The 12,654-nt window shown below is 54.3% G+C and overlaps 2 protein-coding genes across 2 annotated transcripts in view; one reads left to right on the top strand and one right to left on the bottom strand.

Moving 5' to 3' along the window:
- The window catches only part of CYSTM1 (cysteine rich transmembrane module containing 1), a 28,562-nt gene extending 23,762 nt beyond the window's left edge, over window positions 1–4,800 (top strand). Inside the window, exon 3 of the mRNA XM_067005466.1 lies at window positions 4,309–4,800. Within this exon, the coding sequence (XP_066861567.1) occupies window positions 4,309–4,415 (107 nt within the window). The 3' untranslated portion in view covers window positions 4,416–4,800. The remainder of the gene's footprint in view (window positions 1–4,308) is intronic.
- A 1,939-nt stretch (window positions 4,801–6,739) lies between these two features.
- The window catches only part of PFDN1 (prefoldin subunit 1), a 31,820-nt gene continuing 25,905 nt past the window's right edge, over window positions 6,740–12,654 (bottom strand). Inside the window, exon 4 of the mRNA XM_048051515.2 lies at window positions 6,740–6,975. Coding sequence (XP_047907472.1) covers window positions 6,892–6,975 — 84 coding nt within the window. The 3' untranslated portion in view covers window positions 6,740–6,891. The remainder of the gene's footprint in view (window positions 6,976–12,654) is intronic.

Here is a 12,654-nt window from a genome sequence, read left to right as displayed (position 1 = left end):
TTTTTATACAGGGCTCTTGTATCAATTGATAAGTGTTTGGTCTTCATTCGTTGTAACAGAGCCCTTCTCAGAGGAAACAAAGGCACCAGAAAGTTAGCTGCTTGTTCAGGCCTCCTGGATTTGCCAGGAAAAGAAGCCCGAAGGCTTTTCCCAGCCTGAAACATAACTGCCTCCTCTCTCCTTCCTGAAGAACCAGGCCGTGTGACTGGGTCTGTACGGAGGCATTGTGTGGCGCAAGGGCTCGCTTCTCGTCGCAGCTCTGTGCCACGGCAGGCAGAAGGGCAGAAGCTGAGCCAGTGCTGGGCACCGCCTGCTGCAGGGGCGAGTGCCGTGCAGCTGAGGAGCGTGAGGAGATCAGATGTCTGGCTGCGCAGCTTCTCCCAGCAGTGCCGGTCAGGAAAGAAAAGTAAGCCTGCATGGGCAGCTCTGTAAAGCCGCCTTCTCTTCCGGAAAGCAAGGCACAGCTTCTCCATTTCCCACAGCTGAGCAAGGGGCTCTCCACCCAGGGGAGCACTGCCCTGGCCAGAGGCTGCGGGGAGGAGGTTGCGCAGCCTCCCATAGCTGGCCCTGCTGCTCGCAGCTCTGCTCTGCAGCCCGGGCACCTGCACTGCCCTGGTCTGTGCGCGTGGCTCCTGTTAGGTCCTGGTTCCCTCCTGCCTCACGCTGAGGGACAGGAGGTGCGTGCCTGACGTGTAGCTGGGAAGCCGAGGAGAGAAGAGCAGAACAGGCAGTGGTGCTCTGCCAGAAACGTCTGGGGTTCCTCTGGAGCTGGGCTGTGCCTGCACGGCAGGAGTTGCCTGCCCTTTGTTATTCCAGCTGGCGAGAGGGAGGCTCCCTGAGGTGGGGGATGCAGACTCTAGCTGAGGGTACGTATTTGGGAGTTTTTACTGGGCTCTGCCACTCTGTACGCCAGCTGTGAAGTATGATGACAGCAGGATTTTAGTATGGTGTAAGCATGAGCCAGATCATCCTCCACCCGTTGCTCTTGAGAGAACTGAAGCAGTGAAGGAGGAGGGATGTTTTTTCCTAGCATGAAGCTTGCCAGGAGAATCAGGCTGACAACAGGAGCCTTCTCCTGCCCAGACCTCTCGTTGTCAACACCACACGTTCAGCTACTCAAGGCAATAGCTATCTGCCTGGGTCAGACTCTTCTGTTTCTCATGTAGACCATAACAAATGGACCCAAGAAAGCTCTAAGGAAGGTCATATGTCCGCCTTCGAATTGTGCTGCAGTTGCAGGTGTGATAGCCAAGCACAGTGAGGAGGAACCAAAAGGAAACTGTTCATCTGCCCTGAGCTGGCTTTGGAGGCTGGCAGAGACAGCAGGCAGCACGCTGGACTCATGTATGAGGTACTGCTGGCAGAGCTGCATCCCTGCCAAGGGCTGTAACAGGTGCCAGTGCTTACAGAGCCACTTGCTCCATCACCAGGTCTGTAACAAGTAATATGAAGGTTAATGCAACTGGAACACATCGCTTCGGGGGGTGGGTGCTCTCTCTTATGTGCATGTGCACTGAAGGTATGGGGAAGAAGCAAGGTGAGTTAGACGTGCACGTGCAGTTGCAGGGCTGTGATCTTGTTGGGATGCAGCAGTTCAACACTGGACAGCTACATATCACTGCTCCGCTCTCAGCCTCCCTCAAAAGGACAGAAACTATGATGGGGGGGAAAAAAAACTCATGGGTTGAGATAAAGGCAGGGAGATTACTCACCAATTACAGACATGGGTGAAACAGACTCAGTAAGCTAGATTAAAGTAATTTATCGTTTATCGGTAACAGATGAGGGCAGTGAGAACTAAAAGCAAGCTGAAATCACCAAGAGCCAACTGAGCGTTTATGGATTAGGACTAAAGGGAAGATAGGAATACGTGACATAAAAATGGGTGTTTGCTACAGGCCACCTGACCACATAAACCAGGCACATGAGGCCCTCTATTGACAGACAGGAGTAGTGTCACACTTGCAAGCCGTGGTCCTCACGAGGGACGTAAACCACCCTGGCATCTGCTGGAAGGACAACACGGCAGGGCATAAGCACTACAGGAGGTTTCTGGAGATCCCTGCTGAAAACAGTCTGTTCCAAGTGACAGAGGAGCCAGCAAGAAGGGGTGCTCTGTTCGTTCTCATACTCAACAAAGAACTTGTTGGGTATCTGGAGATCAAAGGCAGCCTTGGACTCAATGATCTGCATAGGTGCCTTCCCACTCAGGATCTTATGAGATTCTTGGATGCAGTGACCATGAGATAGTGGAGTGCGGGATCCTGAAGGCAGGATAGAGGGTATAAAGCAAGCTCACAACACCTCTGGATGTCTAGATAGCAGACAAGCAATCTGCTGCAGCCTCCAAGGACAGACTTCCCAGCCTATTCTGTCCCCAGGAAGTCCTGGCAGGAGACTGCCGGGATGCTGGCATTTCTTCTCTGGTTTTCCCTCCTTTTCTGGGGACTGGCTCCTCCTGGAGCAGCACGTCTGATACCACCGTGCTTACACCACTGATGGCAACGGCAGCAGCGTGTCCGTGGGTCGTGCTCGGTGTCAGTGACGCGATGTTTTCCAGCTCCTCAGTCCTTTCTGTGCCAGGACTCCAAGAAGTGGCAGACCTGAGCCTCCACTGGAGCACAGTTTGCTTTTCACTAACGCCACAAGCAGATGCCAGTCGGTCCTCTCCATCACCGGAGACACTGTTCTGGTGGTGGCATTCAGCAGCAGCTTTAAGCCCAGTGGGGAAAGCTCCCCTCTGCCAGTTAATAAATCAGGGTGGCTATTCCCAAACACTTGGTTGCATCCCTTTGGAAGGTCACTTCTCCAGAGAGACCAGGGCCCAGGGCTCGCTGGTTTCTGGGGGATGGTGACAGTCCCCTGCCCTTTAATGCAAGCTGCTGCCTGGTCGGACTGTCCCCAGCCCATTCCCTGTCTGACTACAGCTGTAGCACATGGTCCCCAGCCCTGTAGCTTTGGGCAGTGCTGGGAACAACCACGACAGTCAATCTGAGGAGGACGAGCCTGGCTCGTGGCTGTGCCTGCCGTGTCTGCTGGCAGGGGTTTGGAAACCTGGGAGCATCCCAGAGCACAGATATTTGAGCCTTTGAGACATCCTCTTGAAGGAGGTTGATGAGCTTTGGTGCTTGCCAGGAGCTGCCGAGTTGAAGACCAATTTTTTACATACCTGACATCCATGGAGCAGGTTTTATAGGCTATAAACCAGCCGCACAGCACGCGTTCTGATCCCTACAGATCTGTGCATTAACGGTGACACAGCCAATAAAGTGCGTGTCTCACAGTGGAAAAACCGCAGGGCAAGCTGTGAAATGGGGCGTCAGTGCAGCGCTTCACACCAATGTGCAAATTCGGGCTAATCAGACTAACCTCAGTCTGCTTCATTACAACTTGTCCTCGTCCTCAGATCCCAGGAACACGCTCCACAACAGCACTTTCTAGCTTTGGCTGCAGGGCAGAGCTTGCTTTCTTTTAGGCGCACATCCCAGTTTATAAGGAACCCAGTGAAGTCCACTTTCGAACACCTCCTTCAAAGAGAACTAGAGCCGAGCTGGGGAGCAGCAGGCACAGGCTTCAGGATAGGACCGAGTGAGAAGCAGAGTGAAGACGCTTGATCTCTTTGGATTAACTGACACAAGGGAAGACTCAGTCTCAGTCAGCGTGAGGTGAGGTGTCTGAAAACAGCAGTCTTCAGACTCCAGGAGATGTGGAGTGTGCAGCTGCAGGCTGCTGGAGGGCAGGGAGAGGTGGCAGGGCGGCTGCAAGACACTGGCGCAGGCTGCTGCTGCCCAGTGCAGGCAAGCAAGTGCTCCTGCTCTGCTCTCTGAGCGCAGCTTGCCTGCCCAAAGCAGGTGCATTCCAGGCTGAGCCTGTTTTCTCGCTCAGTAGCTGTGGGTGATGTTATGAAAGCCTGGTCCTGGCTGATCTGCTCCAGTTACTCATGCTGAAAGTGTAACACAGCGCAGTCCCAGCAGCTGGGACCTGACTGTGGAAGTAGTGCTTTATCTGGGGATGAAGTGCTTTATCTGGGGACTCGTCCGTCTGCAGTGTGTCTCTGTGGGTTGCTGCTGCTGTTGGGATGAAACCATGGCTGGAGGCTCTGTCAGACCCATCGTGGCAGCTCCGCACGTGCCCTCCTGCATGTACTCACCTGCACATCAGTAGAGGCACCCTTCAAGGGTCAACTCCCTGCTGCAGTCCTTGGGGGATGCGTAACTGCCCCTTTGGTCTCCGGCAGGCATGGGCAGCCCACCATAAATGCCGGGGTGCAGACGGGCACTGACTGACTGAGCTCTCTTGTCCCTGCAGTGTACGTCGTGGAGGAGCGGCGACGGGATGACTCAGGCGAGAGCGCCTGCCTGACGGCATGCTGGACCGCGCTCTGCTGCTGCTGCCTCTGGGACATGCTGACCTGACTCTGCTGAAGCCACCTCTCATACCTCTTACTGAGTGCTATGCAGTCTCCCCACTCCTCTCCTGACTCCTTTCTGTTACTGTAATCAACGCTCTGCTTTGCACAGCCAAGAGTTCCTGTCTGTCAGTCCTAGCGCCTTGTTGGGGTGGGGGGTGCACTCCTTATTTTAGTAAAGGGAAATCCCTTTTTAACATTTCTAAGACTTTTGTTGTAACTTTGAAGAATGTGCTCGTGGTGTATTTCAGCCAAAGGCATTCTGATGAAATGTATATTTATCAGTTGAAATTTTCTTAGTCCTAGAAATGAAGATATATGCAACAATTAAAGCCAACAGTTGATTTTCTTCGCTAGGTCACGATTGTTTCAATAAATCTGTCCTGTAGAGAGTGTGCTTCCCCCATCACTGTCTGTTCTCAGCCTCCTGCCTGCACTGACTCCGTGGTGCAGCAGTGATGGACCTGGTTTCAAGCAGTTAGGAGGCCTGATCCCACTTGGGTGTTTTCAGCATCATGCCCCTGCTGTAGAGCACACACACAGAGGTGCTCAGAGAGGCAACAGCACAAGAAAGTCCCGCCACCACCAGCACCTTCCTCCCAAACACCCTGCCAGGCTGCTCCCAGGCCCACCACAGTGTTCATTGGGCCCAGCTCCACGAGCCCAGAGAGCACATGGGCCCAGTGGCAGGCAGGAACCAAACCAGGGTACAAACACCTTGTCTGGGCTCACCTCCAGGGCTGCTCCGGCGAAACTGCAGCCCCAGCATCCAGGCACGACACCCAGTGCCACGCATCGCATCTCAGACTATGGAGCTGCTTGCTTGAGGGAGGAACACATAACAGGATGCAGGGACAACAGTCATTCAGGCTGGCCCAGGACTTGCTGTGGGGGGTTTAGGGGGCAGCAACCAAAAGGCGGGGGGGGAAGTGATTTGGAGCAGATCATGTGTGGAAAAATAGCAAGGGGGGATAAAAGAGCCAGCTGCTTGCAGGTAACTGGCTGGTCAGCATGCTTGTCCAGCACCCCACCAGCACAGGCTGTCCCGTCATTAAATTCCTCTCAGTCCTTGAGCGAGCACCTCCTGCTCCATGTTTCCATACACATATGGGGTGACTGTGCAGAAACTGGGGACAGACCACAGGTCCCGTGCAACTGGGGGCAGCAACAGGAAGGAGTGCGGGTGTGCGAGGGTGCAGTGACTGGTGCCAAGCACCCCAGCCCAGTCAGTGGGTAGGTGAGGAGGCCTGGGGTAAGGGGGGGGTGGGTGGATCGCCAAAGGGTCAGCTCTGCGTGTGAGTGTAACTGTGTGCGTACAGGGACATGAGTGCTGGTGGGTCAACTGTGGGAGCGGGGTGTGCGTGTGCGACAGCCTGTACCAGCAGCTGCAGTAAGGCTGGGGCTTGTATGTCCAGATGTCAGCAGCTGGAGATGCTGGGCTCCGGGAGCAGCCGCTGAGCAGGCTGATGGGCTAAGCCCAGCTGCTGAAGGGACCCACCTTGTGCACAGCCTTGTCCATACTGGTGGACTTCTGTCCTGTCCAGCCAGAGAGAGGACAGCCCCGACAGCAAACGCCAGCGGTGTGCACCATCCCAATGCTGTTTTTACTTCCCCAGTTCAGGGTGAAATGATGCTGAATCAGCAGCTGCTCTCATTGTCCTCCCCTCCCCACAACACCCAAGTGCCAGCAACAGAATTTGACTGCGCCGTGCCTATCACACCAGGGCTGACAGCCAGACCCGGGCCACGGTGCTGCACCTGGCTGTAAGGCGGGCAGGGCTGTGCCCATCTGCCCAGCACAGTTCAGCCTCCCCGAAATCCCAGCAAGCTGCCAGCTGGAGAGGAGCGACCGCTGACAATTCAATTTTACGGCTGCACCAGTCAGGAGCAGGGGGAGCAGGGAGGCCGGGCTCGTGGGCAGGCACCACGAAGGCTCCCTGTGAGCATCGCGCACACCACGGCACTGACCCTGCATGAACTCAATGCCATGCTGAGGCTGCATCAGGCCTGCATGTACGGGGGGAGTAAGGGACCAGGCTAACAGCCCGTCACCACCAAGACAGAGCAAGTGACAACCCGCACTGGACCTGGAGGTGCTTGTGACAGCCTGATCCCACCAGCCGGCTCCACCACAGGTCATGAGCTTGACTGCAGCCACACCATGCAAGGACTGCTTTCGCACGCCCAGAGCCAGCAGCACCCCGTGTGTCAGGGGTGCGAGGAAAGCAGGATTCCCCCAAGGACACCCACCCCAAGCCCTGTTACTATCTACTTCAAACTCCAGCAGGGAAGGCAGCTGCTGCGCAACACAGAGGCAGAAGGCAGAGAGAATGAGCTAACACAGGCTTTGTGGTAGAGTTTATTAAAACTGCCAAGTAACAGCCATCGTGTAGACGGGCAGTGGTGAGCAGCACCGGCAGAGCTGCCCCGCATCACCCAGAGGGTGCTACGGGCCTGCCTGTGGCCCCATGGGAACCACGCAGCTACTGCGCCCTCCGGGCCATCAGCATTTCTCTGATGTTATCTTCTGCTTCCTTCACGCTTCGTTCCAGGTACGACTTCTTCTGCTGCAAGGCAGAAACCAAGAGGAGAGTTAATGTCCAGCCTGGCACCAGCAGCACAGGGAGAAGATCAGGGCAGAGCCCCCAGCAGCCTGCTGAGGGCGCAGGCAACACGGCGTGCTTCCCCAGGAGCAAGAGGCGTTTTCATTTCCAGAGGCATCCTGGAAGTGTTAATACTGAATCTTTTTTGCCTGGGCAGTGTTTACACAGAGCTTGAATTCTGTTCCCTCTGAAACCTTCCCCTCAGAGTTGTGGGACTATTTCAACAGCAGAGCTGCACAAAGTGTGTGACATTAAATGTAGCAATGAAGAAAAGGAAATCACACCCCATAATGTTTGGAGCCCAGAGATAAATTAATATGCTGGAGCCTGCTTATGCTATCAGCAACCAACACTAGAACCCTTTCACACTCAGGTTAAAAGAGGCTCTTTTTTCCCAGCTGGGTGTTTTCAGAAACCAGACCCTCTTTTCTATCTGCCGCATGTTCAGAAATTCCCTGCCATCATCACAAAATGTGTTTCTTTAATCATCTTTAATTAGTCCAGGCTTGGCAGGGAAGCAGACCGAAGCTGTGCATCCCAAGATAGGAATTCAACATGCAGCATTTTTTCCTGCTAGTCTGGGTTCTCCTAGGTGACTGGAAAAATCTGCAGTTGGCTCCCTTGACTATTTTCTCTGGGTTTCCAAACAACAGACACAACAGTCTCCCACGGATGCCAGGCCCACAGAAAGCATTCCCGTCCATGTGCTACCGGACTTTACTGCTGGGCGCAGGGAAAGCACCGCTCCGGCTGCTTGGTGACGGGCTGGGGGGAAGCCTGAGGCAGGCTCCCCGGCGGTGGGCTCGCGGAGGGCTCAACCAGCGCCTTCCAGACTGGCCGCACAACAACCTGCCGAGGCACATGCCGGGCGTCACAGGCTGCACCTGCCTGCACACAGGCCATGCCGGTACAGGGCTGGCTGCCCATGCAACCGCAGCACGACAGTCCTTGCCTCTGCAAGGACCCTCTCCATCTTGAGGCTGAGCAAGGTACCAATAAACATGGGCAGGATTGTCCTTACATTACAGCAGGCTGAGCCTCAGCCTTGAGCATCCGGTCCCAGGCTCCACTGAATCACCTCTACAAACACGGGGAGAGGAACCCAGTATGATAGGAATGACCTCCCAGTCCCACCAAAGCTTGTCCAAGTGATGAGAGGAGGGGAAACGGCCTCAAGGTGCACCAGGGGAGATTTGGGTTGGATATTAGGAGAAACTCCTTTACTCCGAGTGTTTTGCGGCGTTGGAAGAGGCTGCTCAGGGAAGTGGTTCAGTCGCCATCCCTGGAGGTCTTCAAGAAACATGTAGAGGTAGAACTTGGTAGCATGGCTTAGTGGTGGACTTGTCAGTACTAGGTTAAAGGTTGGACTAGATGGTCTTAGCGGTCTTTCCCAATCTGAATGATTCTATGAAAACTAAGAACAGCTACGGGGGACACGGGAGGTCCTCAGCACTGCTCAGCCATGCATGGGGAACTGCAGAGGGGGAAAACAAAAGGGCTAAAACATGTTGCTCTGGGGTTCTCACCCCCAGCCACTGCCTTGCTGAAGCAGACCAGCACCCTGTCACTCAGGTGTGGTGTGGAAACGGGGTACACAGGGCCACCAAAAGCAAACGCTGGCCTTCGATGAGCAGCACACTCCCGACGGCTGTGGACAAAGGTGGGGGGGGTTGGGGGTGAGCCCCATTTTTGCCAGATTGCAAAAAATGCCAAGCCAATGCTCCCCTGACAGTTTCCTGAATGATTCTTGCAAGAACACAGAGAGCTGGGATGCATAATGCAGAAGGAAAATCCATTAGCACATGGTAGGGCCCTGCTGCCATCACTCTGCATCCATCCTCTCACAGCTGACCCCACAGCGACACTTCTGCGTACCTGGCAAATTCCCATGCTGTGAGGACACCCCTTCCAGTCCCATTTCTAAATACTGAAGGACTTTTATTTAAATAGTAAAGGATGTTAACAAAAGCCAAGGCCACGGGTACGGTAAAGGGCTCCTCATCTCTCTCACCCATGGTCCCCCGACACATGGGATCCCTCTTGCTTTTTAGAGCTGCTTTTCAGGAAACTGGTGGCAGAGGAAGCACCTTGTGGGTTACCACTGCTAATGACTTCCCAGCACAGTGCTGACGCTCTAGCAGGGCAGGACTTCTGCAACTACCGCTGTGTTCTCATGCTGCTCCTGGAAGACGTTGATGGATTTCACATCTAGGGAACTGAATGTGAAGGTTGGGAGGGGAGACACGTCATAGAAAAGCTGCATGGGTCTGCGCTCAGAGGAAGCTCCCGGAGTTGCAGCCTCCTTGCCCTGCTGGCTATAGGAAGAGAGCAGCTTCCGCAGAGCTGATTTCTATGTATTCAAAACATTTTTTATATTAGTCTACAAAACAGACTTTTTATCCTCTCCGTTCTCCACCTATGCCCACCAGGAAAGAGACATTTTTCAAGAGATCATCTTGAAATGCTGGGGCAGGCAAAGGAAATGCTGCACCCACAGTTCGGAGTCTGAAAACTTTCTAAGCTGTTCTCCAGGCCGGCAGCGTGCAGCGCCAGAGCCAGCACAGCAGCTGGCTCTCACTTGGACCAATGGCCCACATAAAGGAGGGTGAGAGGCAGACTATCACGACATTTTCCAATGCATGTGGCAGGAGCAAGGTGTTCCTTCCTGAGAAGCTGCGGCCTGGTTTCTGCTTAGGTAATCACAGGAGAAAGAGCAGGAACTTACATGCAAAACCCTCCTCACCACAATTACTGGGGTCTAGACAGGAAACTCTGTGTCTATCTGATACTCCTTCCCGGGGAGCAGCACTGTGAGCAAGCCCAGCTGACACATATTCTGCCTCGTCACACCAGCTCTGAGAAAACCAAGTAATGGGGCTGACGGCGCGGCTCTGAAGTCATCCTTGAGGCTGTTCCAGTCCTGCCAGATCTGCTGGGCTGGCAGTAACTGCTGCCTGCACAAGAAACACCATCTGCGGCCTCCCAAAACCCCACCTCCGAGACTCTCCGAACTTGCTGTTGACCTGCAGCCCCAAGGCATCTGACCCAAAGCACTGGGCCAGCCTGCGGCTGCTAGGCTGTAGCTCTTCACTTGATGAGCTGCGTGTATTTTCCTGTGAAGAAGCATTTCGCGCTCCAAGTAGTAATCCTCTGTTGCATGTGCCAAGGCAAGTGCAGTTAGAAGCACATTTCCAGTGCGATGCCAGAACTGTACTGCTAATTTTGGTCCCTAACGAAATCAAAGGCTGCTGAGAGAGTCCTTCCCCAGCACGTTAACCCCAGTGCTCACCAGTCTGGAGCCTGACCTGGCCATGGTAGCACACTGGCCCTGCGTGGTATATGCATGGAAAGCTGCTGACTTCAGAAGCTTCAAAACATGCACACTGCAGATTCAGAGCTCTTATCTGCACCCACACCATTACAGCCAGAGACTGCCTTCTAACACAAGAAAAACACCCATCCAGCCAGCCTACAAGCTCCCGTGTGCCTTTGGCAAGACAAAGTGGTTACCCAAAACAGAAAGACACACGACTGCCTGAGTCACGGAGCCTCAGGGTGGGATTGAGAAAGGAGACTTGCTTTGGAAAGCCAGCAGTAAAGGTGACACACGCCATCTTGCTCTCAGAAAAGCCTACATCCATGGCCTGCGACAACCACCACCATGCTCTGCAGTGAAGCTGGCACCTCACCAGCAGTTACAAGAAAAGCGTGGCAAACGAGCTAAGGAGGAAATAAAAGGAGCATGGCAGAAAGATGTGAAGTTGCCAGTTCTGGTTCACAACTGTCATGGGTTTAAGCCAGGTTGGATGGAGCTTTGAGCAACCTGGTCTAGTGGAAGGTGTCCGTGCCCATGGCAGGAGGCTGGAATTGGATGATCTTTAAGGTCCCTTCCAACCCAAACCATTCTGTGATTCTACGGTTCACTGGAAAATACACCTACTGAGTGCTGCTGAAGAGGCATAGCTTCTGGAGACCCCTCTGCCACGCTGAAGCACTCAGCCAGGGCAGCCAACAAGCGCTCCCCACTCAGCACGCAATTCACATAGCACCAAAAGCCCCCGGGGTTCCTGCGCTCACCAGCCTGCCTCTGCCTCCCCGCTGTTCTCAAGGTTTCATAATATCACTTTGTTTTCACTGTGCTGCCCCTGATCACCAGTTCCAGCAGCTCCCACACAGGGAGGAATGACCTGAGGTTGCAACCACCATTGGCATGCCAGAAGCCTCCTTGCTGCAGGAGCGAGGACCTGAAGCAGGAGGCTGCCTCGAAGGCAGCCGAACACATGTAGGAAGGTAACGCGATTTGCAGTTACAAGTTTCCAAGCACGTAGCATGCTCATTATGCACGCTGAAATCTAAACAGCTCCAGCACAGGACAAACTCTGGCACCTGCACTTGGCCATACCACGGGCTGTTATTCACCACTTCTCACCTCGCCCATTATTTGGGGTGACAGCCTCTCAACCCCCCTCCTTCCCTGCTGCTTCCCCACACAGGAAGGGCACTGCCACCTGCACTGGAACACCTGAGAGAGACACCGTGCTACAGGTTAGCAAGGTCTAGGCTGCACGGAGACTAGAGGACAGGCTGCTTAACTGGCAGAGACGCTCACAAGGAGCCAGTGCAGTTAACGCCTCCAAGCCTGCAGTTTAACAATTTCTTTAAGCCAATCCTGTAGCCAACAACAGTTACCTTCCCTAGCCAGGAAGGGCTGCCGTGGCTGGAAGCAAAACAAGTCACAGGCCTGCTGATCTGTCTGAAAACAAGCCCTGAAGAAATGTTTTCTCTTAAATCTTTCTGGAACCACGTTTGCCATGCTAATGGCTACCTGGCACCCCGATGGAGGGCAGGGAACTACAGCCAAGACCTCTTTGGGCAGCACAGCAAATCCATCCTGCAGGCAAAGCTGCTCATAGGGTTGAGCTGCCCAGTGCCTACCCGTGGCTCAGAAGTCCTGCTAAGGCTCTCGGGCTCCCTGACTGCAGAGGGTGCCGTGCCTGGCCTTGCTCACCTCACCCCTCCCAAGGCTCGGGAGCATTCCACACTTCCAGGCTCTACTGCAGCCTTCCGAAACTCTGAGCGTGGAGGAACAGCACAGAGTAACCTGTACATGCTTTCAGTAGAGCTACACAAAGTAAAACTGCTACCTCTCACGTGATCAGAGGAAGATGCAACCAAAAATATGACTGGCTTCTGCCACAGCCACGTCAGACAGCGTGTCGTGCTCACGGGGAATCTACAGAGGGAAGAGAGGACAACTGCGCAGCTTCTGGCTAGCATCCACAGCAGACCTCCTGCTGGGCAGTTGCTTCACAGGATGCCCACTGTGACCCCAAGGAGGCCACCCGCAGCTCACAGGCGGCCCCGTGACTCCTGGCAGCCGCCCAGGGCCACGCTCAGCCTGGTGACCCCTGTGCCTCTCCTGGGGACAACGCGCAAGCTTTTCAAAGCATCACCTTCAGCGGCCTCAGTCACAAACTAGGTAAGGCAACACCCCCAAACCTTCATCTGCTGCTCGTGCTTCTCACTGATGTGCAGAAGAGGAATGACTCTATGCCCTAGTGATTATGCGTGAAGTGAAAATGATGCCATAAATTCTTGCTGCTGCTATTACGCAGTGCCACGGCTCACCCTCGTACTTCACTC

Source organism: Anser cygnoides, chromosome 14, assembly GCF_040182565.1.
Source record: "Anser cygnoides isolate HZ-2024a breed goose chromosome 14, Taihu_goose_T2T_genome, whole genome shotgun sequence".
NCBI lineage: Eukaryota > Metazoa > Chordata > Aves > Anseriformes > Anatidae > Anser > Anser cygnoides.
The sequence above is the reverse complement of the archived record's forward strand: the minus strand, read 5'-3'. Positions and strand labels throughout refer to the sequence as shown.